General features: G+C 37.0%; 1 protein-coding gene across 4 annotated transcripts in view; it reads right to left on the bottom strand.

Moving 5' to 3' along the window:
* Nucleotides 1-15,006, bottom strand: part of SYNJ1 (synaptojanin 1) — an 88,733-nt gene that overhangs the window by 26,807 nt on the left and 46,920 nt on the right. For all 4 annotated transcript variants that reach the window (XM_027101266.1, XM_027101264.1, XM_027101269.1 and 1 more), the window contains 8 exons: nucleotides 11,453-11,644; nucleotides 9,462-9,546; nucleotides 5,166-5,306; nucleotides 3,495-3,687; nucleotides 3,088-3,246; nucleotides 1,834-1,990; nucleotides 1,111-1,228; nucleotides 796-1,011 (listed from right to left, as the gene is read on the bottom strand). In XM_027101266.1, the coding sequence (XP_026957067.1) occupies nucleotides 796-1,011; nucleotides 1,111-1,228; nucleotides 1,834-1,990; nucleotides 3,088-3,246; nucleotides 3,495-3,687; nucleotides 5,166-5,306; nucleotides 9,462-9,546; nucleotides 11,453-11,644 (1,261 nt within the window). The remainder of the gene's footprint in view (nucleotides 1-795; nucleotides 1,012-1,110; nucleotides 1,229-1,833; nucleotides 1,991-3,087; nucleotides 3,247-3,494; nucleotides 3,688-5,165; nucleotides 5,307-9,461; nucleotides 9,547-11,452; nucleotides 11,645-15,006) is intronic.

Below are 15,006 nucleotides of genomic sequence, written 5' to 3'. Positions count from 1 at the left end.
TAGCATCCAGGAAAGCCATTACACACATGCTGATATTCCCTAGATTGCAAACAGGAATTGGCTCTTCCATTTGTCCTCTGCTCTGCCACAGCACCTAATATAGAGATTTGCCCACTAAATAGCTATAAAACATCCCTAAATAAACAGAGGAACAGCACAGAAAGGAACTGGATAGTACCTCTTCCCTATGGAATTCAATACATGTTATTCAGTCTCTCAAGATTGCTGGGCATTTGGAATAGGCCGTTTTTTTAAAACACACAAGAGGCATCTGGTTCTGCAAAAGGCAGATGGTTAAGTCAGTGATGGAAACCAAGACGGGAAAGAATGACTCCTGACTATTCACCTGGCAGGGCTGCTCCTCCATCAGATGGAAATTAAACGACTTAAAATTACAGAAAACATCAAATTTCTTAAACCGAGGGCAGAAAAGTCACTCCGCTTTACTCCTGTCACTCCTTAAAAAAATGAAATAGCAATCACATGTTCATTCTTCTGTAGGGCTTACATGTTATAGCGTATAGGAATCTTGAGAAAACACATCTAAATGTGCACCTATTCTTGTCATCAGTTGTTCACATCAAGTTTTACTACTCAACTTCAAACTTTCTAAGTAGCAAGTCCAGTTTCAAAACCTATGAGCTCTTTGAATAATATTTCCATAGTATGATTCGCCTTCAGTTCGGAAATACAAATACTCATATGCTATTCAAATACTAAATAAAGTGATTTCTAACACAGAAAATATTATTTACAAATCATGAGCTGCTTTTGGACAATACATATTTTACTTACCTTATGAGTATAACTTCACCAAAATTTGTAAACTGTTGCAGAAGTTCATCAATCAAAGCATCATCGAAAAAACTGTTTTCTGGTAGAGAACTTTTGATGGAGACCAACACCGTACCATCTGGTGGACCCTGAACGGCAATTACTTCTTTATAAATGTTTTGCCTCTCTTCAGCTTCCACTTCAAATATATCGATGTCAATCAGGGCAACGACAGGCCTTAGGCATAAAGGAAGGAAGATGTGTTAGGAACATTTAAGGAAGGACGTATTTCAAATAAATTTCAAGCACAATTAGGAATACAGAGACTGTTTAAACCTATGGTCAGAAGTCTTCAGCTCGGCCCTTCCGTAGTGCAGCAAAGTGCCAGGAGTCCACGTGTAGAGGATTTTGCTTCCATCTTGAAAACTAGCATTTAGGAGATCTAAATCTTCAGCTGCAGTCAGAATAAAACAAAACATAGGAGAAGCCACCTGAGCATGACCAATCATGTGGAGCTCGTTCATTTCACTGGCTTCAGTTGTCTGAGGCTGGGAAGCCAGACACACTTGCTAACAGGCAAGAAGTCTAGACACCGTTAAGTTAAAAAGGTTTCTTGGTGAGGTTATCATGTTATGCTTTACTTGGTTAAAATTAAGATGAGCCTTTACTCTGAGGCTACTTAAAGGCCTGTGACCAGAGAGTGTTTCAAAAGTAACTGAACAGACAGGTAGCAGTTCAAAATATCTGCAAACCCCTTGAGTTATTCAAATTAGAAATCTTAATTAGCATTCAGTTGACAATTCCGTAAAAATGTTTCCCTGCTTCTCTTTGTATGACACTACATCACTGAAAGAAAACAAATTGAAAAATTAAAGTATTACAAGCAGGTCTGAGAATTTTTTTTAAGTTTTATATTTAAATTGAATTTATTTTATTCTAGATAACCTGTGTTGAAAAAAAAAAGTAGTCCTCCTCGCCTTATTTGTATCATTCCCTTCTTCCTTGTAAAATTTGCACTAGTTCACTTAAATGAAGAAGTCCATTTCCAACTTTCCCAACCTGATCTATCAAAAGGCCATTTCCTTCTTCTCCAGAGGACACGGTCTGTCCATGCAGGGGTGCGGCACTTTTCACTGGTGTCGTAGTCATCAGAAAACAAATCATATTTATATGTTGGAGCAAAGGTTACTTTTCCTTCTAAAAATCCTCTAAAAATCTAAAATAAACATACATAAAGTAAGTTATTCGAAAAGGCAAAAACGTTCTGTTTTCATTCAGGCAGCCATGCATTAAATGTCTATTATGCACTGGAGACTGATGAAATTTATGTGCCTCTGATGAACACTTCTAACTGAATGGAACAGAGCTTAAGAAAAAATAACCCAAGACGTGGGCTTTATCATGCCACTTGTCTGACATTTGATTAAGCAAAGTACAAAAACGTGAACAATGGAATTCCACCAGACTTTTGAGCTACATGACACATTTAAAACTGTATGGGATTTTGGAAATCAAATAGTTTGATGTTTTATTCTCAAATGAGGAATTGGGGCCTGAGAAGGTTACATGGTATCCATCAGAATTTAAGTCTGATGACCAGAAAGATACCATATCAAGTGGCTTCAATCACCTCTTCTTAAAAAACTTTTGTTTTAAATAAATTCTTCCAACTTTTGTGGTCACAAGTTTTTAGAACTAAGTCTCAAAAAGGCAGATGATATGAGAAACAACAACATCAAAATAAAGCAAATTACCATAGGATCTTAAAGCCAAAAAGCTCTAGCCCTGACAAGTAAGATTCTAAATTCGCTATTACTGAAAGAAAAAATGTATATTCCTCTACTTGAAAGTGAATCTTATGAAGACACAATATATTTTTCCTCCTGGAAATTATTATGAGTTTTCCTTTCCTTTTCTTTTTTTAAAAGAGAAGGCAGGGCTTCCCTGGTGGCACAGTGGTTGAGAGTCTGCCTGCCGATGCAGGGGACACGGGTTTGTGCGCCAGTCCGGGAAGATCCCACATGCCGCGGAGCAGCTGGGCCCGTGAGCCATGGCCGCTGAGCCTGCGCGTCCAGAGCCTGTGCTCCGCAACGGGAGAGGCCAGAACAGTGAGAGGCCCGTGTACCGCCAAAAAAAAAAAAAAAAAAAAAAAGAAGGCAATTTTTTACCTGTTAAACTACAGATATATATCTACTAAGTATAAAGAGACTCCAAGAGGTTAAAAAAAAAAAAAAGCAACACTTTAAGAAAAGTATGTTTTCATAATCAAAGGTCCCCTTCTTCCCAATGCAAGTATCTTAAGTATGTACCTACCTGCCCAGCATTTTTCTGGTTGATAAGCTGATCTCCTGCTATAAGAGAATCCCAATTTTGCTGTCTTATGAGCTCTTTCACTTCTTCATTAGGAAGATCGATTCGGTAGTTGAAATCACCACACCAAAATACGTAGTCATGGGAGAACAGCATCCTCCCCTGGAAGCAAAGAGAGAATTTTAAACGATCAATTAAAAAAATGTTTTACAACTTCTTCTTTGCCTCACCCCTGCCATGCCCGATTTATTTAACCCCACAGTAATTACACATGAAGTACCTAATATTTAGGCGAACAATGCTGACATTTCTAGGAACTACCTTAAATTTTCAAAAACTGATATAGAATTTGGGGTAAATTGAAACACATTTCAAAGCTTCCTCTTCAAAAACAAGCCACAAGAGTTTACCATTGGAAAATTCAACTTCCGCGCTATTTCCACAAAATCTTCATTTCGTTCTTTGACCTGCGATTGTCCTGCAGCAAAGTGGCTGCAGACGAAGCAGAGGCTTGTGGTGTGGAACAGCATTCGTATTGCAACTGCTCCCTTATTTCCAGTTGCGCCTCCCATTCCCGTCTTCACAGTATCAACTGCAACATCCCTTTAAAAGGAAGAATTCTAAATCAAAGATCAGAAATTCCAATAGTTCCGTGTGCATAAGAAAATAGGAATGTCTGTTACATAATTATAACATTACACATTGTGGGGCACTTTGAGGGCAAGCCTGTGAAAGGGTACAGTGAAACTATTAGTGATTCTTTACTCAAGAACACATTTAAATAGAGTTACCATATGATCCAGGGATCCCACTCCTGGGCATACATTGGGAGAAAACTATAATTCTAAAAGACATGCACCCCAATGTTCATTGCAGCACTATTTACAATAGCCAAGATATGGAAGTAACCTAAATGTCCATCCACAGATGAATGGATAAAGAAGATGTGGTACAGGGACTTCCCTGGTGGCGCAGTGGTTAAGAATCCGCCTGCCAAAGCAGGGGACACGGGTTCAAGACCTGGTCTGGGAAGATCCCACATGCCGCAGAGCAACTAAGCCTGTACACCACAACTACTGAGCCCACGTGCCACAACTACTGAGGCTCATGCGCCTAGAGCCTGTGCTCTGCAACAAGAGAAGCCACCACAATGAGAAGCCCATGCACCACAACAAAGACCCAACGCAGCCATAAATAAATAAATAAATAAATTTTAAATAAATAAATTTAAATCTTCAGAAAAGTTTAAAAAAAAGAGTAAGTACTACTTTATAAACAAAAAAAGAAAAGAAAAGAAAAGAAGATGTGGTATATATATACAATGGAATACTACTCAGCCACAAAAAAGAATGAAATAATGCCATTTGTGGCAACATGAATAGACCTAGAGATTGTCATACTAAGTGAAAGAAGTCAGAGAAAGACAAATACCATATCACTTATAAGCAAATGAACTTATTTACAAAACAGAAGGAGACCCACAGACACAGAACACAAATTTATGGTTACCAAAGGAGAAGGGGGCTGGTGGGAGGGATAAATTAAGAGTTTGGGATTAACATATACACACTACTATATATAAAATAGATAACTAATAAGGGCCTAGTGTATAGCACAGGGAACTCTACTCAATACTCTGTAATGGCCTATATAGGAAAAGAAGCTAAAAAAGAGTGGATATATGTATATGTATAACTGATTCACTTTTCTGTACACCTGAAACTAACACAACATTGCAAATTATACCCCAATAAAATTTTTTTAAATAATAAAATAAAATCAAACATAACCAACAAGGACTTACTGTATAGCACAGGAAACTATACTCAATATTTTGTAACAACCTATTAGGGAAAAGAATCTGTAAAAGAATAGATATATATACAAATGTATAACTGAATCACTTTGCTGTATTCCTGAAACTAACACAACATTGTAAGTCAACTATATTTCAATTAAAAAAAAAGCACATTTAAAAACAAGAACCATGAACAAGTGTTTCCCTGAAGCCACAAACATGACAGGCCTTTTTATTATCTGATGTTAGGAAGCAGCCTTAGGAGAGCGATCTGTTTACTGACCTGATGAACGGAGCATGCTGTGGTCTGATAAAAACAAACAGACAGACGCCCACCAACTGCTCGGAGGCTAGCAGCACATACTTGTTGTCTCTGGAGATGGTCTTCTGAAGTTCCACGGCCCAGAGCTTCTGATTTGTTGTGCTAACAGAAAATATTAAAAAGGGAATCTTCAAAAAGATGGTGACAGTAATATAGCCTGTTTTATAAGACAGTTGTCAATTATACCTTTATATGCCCACATTTAATAGAACTACTGACGTCATGAAATCCACACCAACAGTGAAGTCTTTACACGGGCTGGGCTTTTTTTTTTGTTTCCTTTAAAAAGGAAAACCCAAAATTTAGCCAAAAGAACACCCACACTTCAAAGTCTATCCTATTACTCCCTTACAAAGAAAATATGAGCTTACTGATTAAATGAGCGCTCACCATGTGAGTAATCTCAAGCTTGTATACTGTATTTTTTCTTTAGTATTCATTGGGATAACAGAGAAGAACATGCTTCCAGATACATTCCCCCGCCTTTTCTTATTTTTATGGGTTATAATACCTTAAAAAAAACCTTATAATGGAAAATTTTAAACAGCCACAAAAAAGAGATACTCATAAAATAAACCACCATCCACCCACTATCCAGCTTCAACATTTATCAACATTTTGCCAATCATTCTTCTTCCATACCCCCTCCCCTTTTTTTAAACCTGAAATATTTTAACCCAAATCTGAGACATAGGCCATTTCACCCAGAAACACTTTGGTATGCACCTGTAAATGCAACAGGACATTTTCATTTTTGCATAATCACAATGCCATTATCACACTCAAATATTAACGATTCTTTAGTATCATCTAATACTCAGTTCGTATTTAAATTTCCCTGATTATCTAAAAAAACCTCTTCTTACAGTTGGTTTCTTTAAAACAAGGTCCAAATAAGGTCCACACATTGCATTTGCTTGTCTCTTAATCTCTCTTAATCTTTAGCAGTCTCTCAGCTCACCCAACCCTCTTTTTAACGCTATTTATTTTTTAAGAAGCTGGGCTATTTGTCTGTAAAATGTTTAACAGTCTGGATTTGTCTGATGTGTCTTCATGGTACCGTGTCCCTCTGTCAGGTTTGTTTTAAACTGGTTACTCTAGAAGCTTGATTAAGAAACATTCAATTTTATTGATGTGTTTTGGCAAAAATAACCTCACAGGTGGTATAGTCACCCTTGCATCATAGCGGGAACTAATCTCTGTGATATTACACCCGATAGGCTGTTAGGACCGTGACAACTGACTCGTTGTAATAAAAAGTTCCTCCACTGATCCTTCTTCTAAGGTTTTAACGTCGACTGATGATCATTGCCTAGATCCATTATTTCATTAGGGGTTACAACCTGTTGACTTCATAATTTCAGCATTCCATGGGCATTTGTAATAAGTTGGAATTCTTCTATAAACAACTTCTCTCTTATCAACTACTCAGTTATTCTGAAACACAGTTCGTATAAAGAAGGTAGCAAAAATGCTTGAGTCTTTCTCTTTATACATTTTCAGAGTATTAAGTTTGTGCCCAAGAACCTCCAATGGCGAGCAAAAACCATCTTCTTGTAGTTCCAGGTCACACAAACGATAAACGGTAAGCCAGAATACGACCTCACATCCACCCATCTAATCTATCTAACACTATGCCACACTGCCTCCAAAATACAAATTCAGAGCACGGATTCCCTACCAACCCCACCACCAAGACTTGGATTCTGAAAACAGAACGACAGCTTTCATCCCTTTCTTCAGCTCTCTCAATGAACCCTGATCACTCCATTCCAAACCACACACACCTCCCCACCTCCACATGCCCAATCCCCTGACCTCTATCTATCTACTTTCGGTTGCACCTACCGTCTTCTAACATGCTATGTAACTTACTTATTCGAGTTGTTTATTGTCTGTCTCCTCCACTAGAAAAGAAGGTGCACACAGGTAGGGATACTTGTCTGTTTTATTCATTGATATATTTTTAGCACTTAGGGTAGGTGCTCTGTAGATATTGGTTAAATATATGAATGAATAATCACCATTTTCATTAAAGAATAATTTGATTAATCTCTACTTAGACCAACAACTGAACAATGTGTTTGGTACTGGGAGCCCTCAGAATATATTCTAAGACCTGAATCTGTACTTTCAGGAAAGAGTCAAACAGCAAAATGAATGAAGTCGGAATTCTTTTCTACTTCCCTGTATAAATTGTTATTCACTTTAGCTAAGAAGAAAGTTGTCATTTTCAAGACTGATGACTATAATACCATACTATTTCAGTCCATAATTTTATTCTGAAAATCTTTTTTAAAAAGTCACAAAAGAGGACTTCCCTGGTGGCACAGTGGTTAAGAATCCGCCTGCCAATGCAGGGGACACGGGTTCGAGCCCTGGTCTGGGAAGATCCCACATGCCGTGGAGCAACTAAGCCTGTGCACCACAGCTACTGAGCCTGCGCTCTAGAGCCCGCGAGCCACAATTACTGAAGCCTGCACGCCTAGAGCCCGTGCTCCGCAACAAGAGAAGCCACCGCAATGAGAAGTCTGTGCACCGCAACAAAGAGTAGCCCCCGCTCGCCGCAACTAGAGAAAAGCCCGCGCTCAGCAACAAAGACCCAACGCAGCCAAAAATAAATTAATTAATTAATTAAATTAAAAAAAGAAAAAGATTCTTTAAAAAAAAGTCACAAAAGATGGGCAACTACTCAACTTTTAAAGCAAGCATCATTTCTTAAAATAAAACACTTAAGCTTTCAATTTCACTAAAATAATCTGTATTTGTAATAACACTTCAGAACATCAGTTCTCTGCTGTGGTCGGGGAACATCCCTGGGGATTCCTAAAACCCATGAGGTCAAAACTGTCTCCCTAATATCGCTAAGAGATTGCCTTTTTCACTGTATTGACATTTGCATGATGGTGCAAAAACAATAAGTAAAAGTGCTGATGTCTTAGCAGGAATCCAGGCACCAAACTGTACTAGTTAGTATTCCTTATAATCTTTACCCCCATGCGCTCACAGTTTAAAAAAATGCCATTTCACCTAAGAAAATCCTGATGAAGCAGTAAACATTATTAATTCTGTCACAGCTCAATCCTTGAGTCCCATCTTTATAGTATTCTGTGTGATGAATGGACGATACACATCAAGCACTTCTGCTGCATACTGAATGCATACACCATGGTTGTTTCAGAGAAAAGCACCTGATACTTTTGAGTTCAGAGCTGAAATGCCCCTTTTTTCATAGAATATAAGAAAGAACGAGTGACAGACTATGGTTATTCAGATTTAGATTATTTGGCAAACAGCTTTTCAGCCAAGTCTGTGTTTTCAAGGGGAAAAAAAATAGCATCTATTTCCAAAGATAAAATTTATGTTTTCAAGCAAAAATGAGAATCTTGATAAACCTGTATCTGCTACTCTGATCTTGACAGCTTCCACATACTTGAAGAATTTGCTGATGAGATGAGTGATGAAATTAACCAATATAATGTTTAATATTGTATAATGAAATGTGTCAAAATTTGGAAGATCTACATAACTCAGTGAACTAATATGTTCCAAATGACCAACACATGATGTTTCAAAATCATGCAAGGGTAAAAGATAGACCAATGTTTTAATATAACTGAGCACAAAAAGGTCATCGCTATGGTTTCAGATTCCACACTGCAACTAACCTTTGGGAAACTATTTGTTAAGTGGTATCAGAGAAGAAATGGTCTGAAAAGGCTATTAAGATATTTCAGTTTCCAGCTACATATTTATGTGATTTTCTTCATATAATTCAACCAAAACAACATATTGCAACAGACTAATGCAGAAGTAGATGTGAGAATACAGCCGTCTTAAGCCAGATTCTAAAGACATTTGCAAAACTATCAATCAATGCCATCCTTCTCAGTAAATTTTTGTTTTGGAAAACAGCTACTTTTCAGGAAGAAAATGTGTTATTTATGTTAACATGTATGAGTTTATTATCATTGTTATTTTTAAATGAATTAAATATTTAAAATTTTTCATTTTTAATTTCTAATGTGATACATATCAAGAGATAAAACTCACATAAATAAAAGTTCTTTAAGATTTTCAATATGTTTAAGAGTTTAGAAAGACCTGAAACCAAAAAGTTTGAGAACTGCTATTTTATAGTTTAAAAAGTATCTTCACATATATTCTCTCAATCTATCCTTGTAACAAGTACTTAGTTATCTGCTCCCCATGCCCGTCAACTAGAAAGTTTCCCTGTGTGTTACCTGGCTGGCTTACCTTGCACTCACAATGTTTCCAGCATTCAACTCTACCATTTCCTCAAAACCAATGGCAAATATATCAGTTGGCTTACTTCTTTTATCTACAATGAAGCATCCAGGAGAGACTTTTAAGAGATGGCCTTAGTTAAATGGCAACCCCCCTACCCCCCAACCCAACTAAGATCAACATCAGATCTCATAAAAGTCCACTTTTGCGTTTCAAGTTTAACCAAATTCAAATTAAAGGCAAAACCCCCTGAGGGGGACAAAATTACTTTCCATTTAGTTTCTATTTAGGTGACCTAAGTTTGCCTATCTAAGACTGTTATTCTTGAAGATCCTTAAGTCCTTTCAGAAATCATTTTGAAAGAATTCTTGCTAAAGTTTGTACCACGGACAGCAGAGAAACAAGCCACTGCTCAAAGGCTAAAGTGACTCAAAATGAAGGGAAAGAAATTTTTCAGAAAGGGTACAAATAATAAAGTGGTTGAGTAACAGTCTCAAATTAGAGGAAACAGTTGAGAGGGATTTTTTACACTTAAATTTGAAGATTCCTAAGTGGAAGCAATCTAGGAAAATGAGAAGAGTCAGGGGCTCAGACTAACCCCTCTGTTCTAGCCATTAGCTCTCTCATAGCTGACAAGACCAAAAGAGAACAGAGCTGCTTTAGATAAGCAACCCCAGGGTACTTTGGGTGGCCCAAGAATTCAGAAATGAGGATAAATAGCTAGAGAAAGAACTTATAAATACTATGAACAAATACTGAGAAAAAAAAAATTTATTGACTGCTATTATGTGCAAGGCTTATATACAAATCTTCTCATTTACTACACAAACACCTTAGGAGACAGATTATATTTGCCTTTTATTTACAGACAGGAAACTGAGGCTTTGGAGAACCTAAGCAACTTGCCCGAGTTCACAAATAAAATGCAGTGGCCCAACTCTGGAAGGAAACTGCCTGAGTTCAAACCCTGGCTGTGTTACTACTAGCTGAATGACCTTGGGCAGGTCACTTCTCTTACTGTGTCTCAGTTTCTCATCTGTGAAATTGGAATAATAATAGTGATGGTATATTAGGTCTGTTATAAGGATTAAATGAATAGATGTAAAGTAGTTAGAATTGTAGTATTAGCTGTTATTTTATTATTGTTATTATTACTACTACTACAACAGTTTCAAGTTAGGTTCAGTGTAAATGAAAAAGGGCATTTTAATAAAAGTTTAGGGAAATTCCCAGGGTTTAAGGTGTGACTGATTAAAGACAACTAAAAAAGGAAAATCTGCATCTCACAGTATTTCCTATGTACATCACCTTCATAAATAACACTTGGTAAATGTGTACCATTTGAAAAAGGAATTAAAGTTGACTTAAACGACGAAGGCCTCAAATCCTTGACTCTAGTTAGAATCTGAATACAAGCATCCTGAGCGCAGTGTTTGGTTCTGGCTATTAAGAGCTTGGTGGCAGAGTGCCCAAACTGAATGACAAGTCTTTACAAGGGTGAGTCAGTACCGTTTGCTATAAAGGGCCAACAAACGTCAAAACAAGTTTTGTAAAACTGCTCATGATCACCCTATTTCTTATCTTAGCAAATAAAGGACTGTATTTGAAAAATAGAACATATTAAATTTGAAAAATTATCAATCATAAAATAAGCTTCCTTTGTATCAGTCTAAAGAATAAAAACAGAACTAGTTTTTCTTATACGTGTAGTTACCTTAAAGATATCAATTTATGTACGGATCCAATTTCCTGAGAATCAAATAACAAAGAAAAGGATTTTTTATTTTACCATGTTTTCTTATGAAGTAGTAGATAAAGGTCTAGGAATACAAAAGACCTAAGATTTGAACAGATTTACCTATAAGAATGTTGGTCTTCAAATGTATAAATCCCAGTTTCTTTTATAAGGTAATGTATACTGTGAAGTGCCACATTTCTTTTCTAGATTAATAAATCACAGTCAGGGTTAATTAATTAAATCCGTATTATAAAAAGCCAACCTTGAAACTCCTGGATGCCAGCTAACTTGGGTGCATCGAGAAGCCAGTCAGTGAGGGTCTGATTCTTAAAAGCTATGCTGCGAAACTGCTTCCCGCCATTCACATTCCAGGTGCCCACACATACTCGAATTTTCTTGGGCTTTGAATACTTGTAGAAATTCTCACACAGGCTCTTTAGAACTTTAGAAGATGCTAATCGAGAACAAAACACAACAGAATTTTGGCTGCATTTAACCATTTACAAAAATTGATTTTCATGACTGAGAAATGATGGCTGGAAAGTACAATTACCATCATCAGCACAAAGAAGCATCAGATACATGCATAAGCACAAAAAAGACAGCCTTGAACACAGAGCCCAGCACAATGCAATTAACCAACACAACTTTTAAAAAATCATACATTAAGTACAATAGCCCAAGTAAAAAAACTACTACAAAATTAATGCAGCAACAAAAAAACATGCAGAACAAACAGTTCTGTTTCACTGAAATGGTACACTATTTTATGAAATACAAAAGCACAGACTGCACATTTTTAGGAATATAGCAACTGACTTTCATACAGCTTTCATTCGGAGGCTAGTAAAAATATGTTACTTCTCCCCAAACAAAAACATTCAAGAACCATTACATTTAGGATTCTAGCTACTGACAGGTGGTTTAATGAATAATGGCCCCCTGACAAAAACACAAATTATGGACAATAATGAGAGGATGGAGATGAAGCCATGACTAAATGCCTCCCAGCTCAGAGGAGACACAAAGTCCTTACAAATGTTCTGCAAGGCCCCAAACAACCTGCCCCACCTTTCTGCCCTCACCTGCCACCCCATCCCTGTTCTCTCACTGCTCAGCCACTGGACCCTCACAAGAATGGAAGCTCCATGAGGGCAGAAATGGTCTAATATCCCTAGTGACTAGAAGAGCGCCTGGTACATAGTAAGTGCTCAGCAAGTAATGGTTAAATGAATAAATGTTCAATACATTTTGAATCCTCAATCCTTTCCCCACCTATTTTTTTGACTTCCACCTATCCTTCTTCTTCCTAAACCATGCTTCATTTAGGTTAAGTCAAATCCTTGGCACTTAAATTAACAGAGCCTTAACAGGACTTCAATCTAAAGACAGAGAATATGCCCTTAACGGGCGGTTAACTGGCAAGAGGAAAGGGAAATCACAATGGTGCTCACCTTTCACCACAGGATCTTATTTTATTACGATATTAATTATTATTGTTGGATACCAAGGTACATACAGCAAGCAGTCTTGTGAGAGAACGAGTGAAAGAGGCAAATAACTTTTTTGGATTAGAGTGAAAATAGTTTGACCTGTGAATCCCATTAAAGGACTGCTGATTTACATGACAAGCACGTCCCCACTGTTCCCAGGGGCAAACGTGCACATTTCTAGCCCTCTTGCTATTTGATTTGATTACTCATATAGAGGTGTCCAGTGGTAATGAAAGCAGATTATTTGTTCTGGCCTGTTGGTATGGTTAACTGAAAGCCTGCTGAACCTGGATAAAGAATAATTCTCTATTACTACAGATTATCAGTGGTCTTTCTAATTGAAGTCATTGCCATTGTTACTGCTAGAAAACAGCTTCTACAATCTTTTTCTACATCAAAACACAAGTTCCATAATGATTTAACAGCTTAAAATATCCAGCAAGACAAATAATGAATTGTGTGAACAAAAACATGTTGCCACGTTGGGTGAGCTACTAAAGTCTGTTTACAAATGGAATAAAAAGTTTACAAAAAATTCCTAGTTTATTCTTAACTGGTTGGCACCTTAATGTGCAGAAAGACATGAGTCTATGCTCAAACAGATGTCCATCCCTAAATACCATACCATTTCAGAAAATGGATTCCATGACGTAACTCAAAAATATATCCAAGGGCTCTCTTCCTCCATCCTTCTCAAAAAAATTGCCAATAGTTTCTCAAAACACTCAGAACAATAACTAAGTGAAACAAATCTTAAGGGATACCAAATCTTAAGTGAAAGTCTTTTTCAGCTAAATTTCTGGCAACAGTTTAGCTTTTGCTCATTTCACCACAGATTCAAGTTTAAAGACAAGATCATAAACCTTGTCCAGAGAATGAAGGCGTGAGATTCCTAAGAACAGGAAAGGCAAGAAAAATAATGACCTTTAGGTCTTACACATTTAACTCTTCTAAGTTTGTTAGCAATCTTAATGCTTTTTAAAAGATTTCAGATTATATTTTAGTACACTAAATGCCTTTTAAAATATTATGTGTGAGAAGCACCACTGAGTAGTCATAAACATCACAGTACTCGGGCATTAATCCGAAAGAGTCACACCTGGGTTTCTTCCAGTAGCCTATAAAGAGTAAGATATAACACTAATAATGTTTGTTCAATGAAATACGAAAGTAAAATTAAAACTAGATGACCTATATTTAATTGGAATTAAGCATTTGCTACAGGAATACAAAGAGCATTGCATATTTCCTTCTAAATGAAATACTTAGTTTTCTCAAACTCAAAATTTTTTTCTCAGATTAAAACAAGGTTATCAATTTATCATGTTAGATTCGGAGGGCAAAATAAAGTTTCCATTTATTTGCGGCTTTATTTATATACAACATCAACTTTTTAAAAAAATAGAGAAAAAGTTGCTTTTATTTACAGATTGATTTTCTATACTGTACCTGACTGTAATGTCTGTTCAGAAACTATGGATGCATCAAGAAGAAAACAAAGAATCATTAGTAAAACAGCAAGTTACAGCTGAAGTCTAGAATGTTATGACAAAACATTCTCAGACAGCCTCATTTTTTTCTTTTGATTTAGTTTGATGAGTTAATTTTTTTCTGATGGCTGTAGGACACCAAAGATAAAAATAAATGATGATGACTGATGCAAACCTTCTGCATCTAAGAAAAATCCTATGGGGACTCAGTGATGTCCAGAGTTTCACAATCAGAAGGGTCTAGGCCTGCTTTCCAGGCTACTCCCGTATGTAAGTCTGTGTGTGTGCACGTGCATATACTTGTGAGGGAGAATATGAACCTGAAAACCTAAGAGGCTGGAGGACTTTGAAATACTGAAGTTACTGCCCTTACACCTTGTAGCATTCTTTCTGGGACTCACCAGCTGATAAGTACTATCAGTTCAGTTATAACAAAACATATACATTCCAGCAAAAATCACCATGCTAGGCAAAATGGTGCCAATTCCCACAGGCACAGGGCTTATGGCAAAAATGGGGTTCGGGCACAACATTCAAACACTTCGGCAATGACGTGCCAAGAAAGATAGGAACCTAATATAAAAACAGTAGCAGAATTTTACGCATGTTAGATGGTTAAGGAATGCACGAATACGTCTAAAATACGGCACTTCATTTTAACAAAGACCTAAGGTTTGCTCACAGAAATGGGCAGCAGGAGGCCTGTGCTTATAAGTAATTGTGAATCCTGGGAGAAGAGGTCTCTGCAATTGGACGGTAAGTTGTAACACCAGTTACGGATGGATCTGGTGAGCAGAGGGAGAGCGATGTCTCAGGTGCACGCACATGTGTAT

Source organism: Aethalodelphis obliquidens, unplaced genomic scaffold (assembly GCF_003676395.1).
Source record: "Aethalodelphis obliquidens isolate GAN/ISIS:26980383/991018 unplaced genomic scaffold, ASM367639v1 scaffold1, whole genome shotgun sequence".
Taxonomy (NCBI): Eukaryota; Metazoa; Chordata; class Mammalia; order Artiodactyla; family Delphinidae; genus Aethalodelphis; species Aethalodelphis obliquidens.
This window is presented reverse-complemented; position numbering and strand designations above follow the sequence as displayed.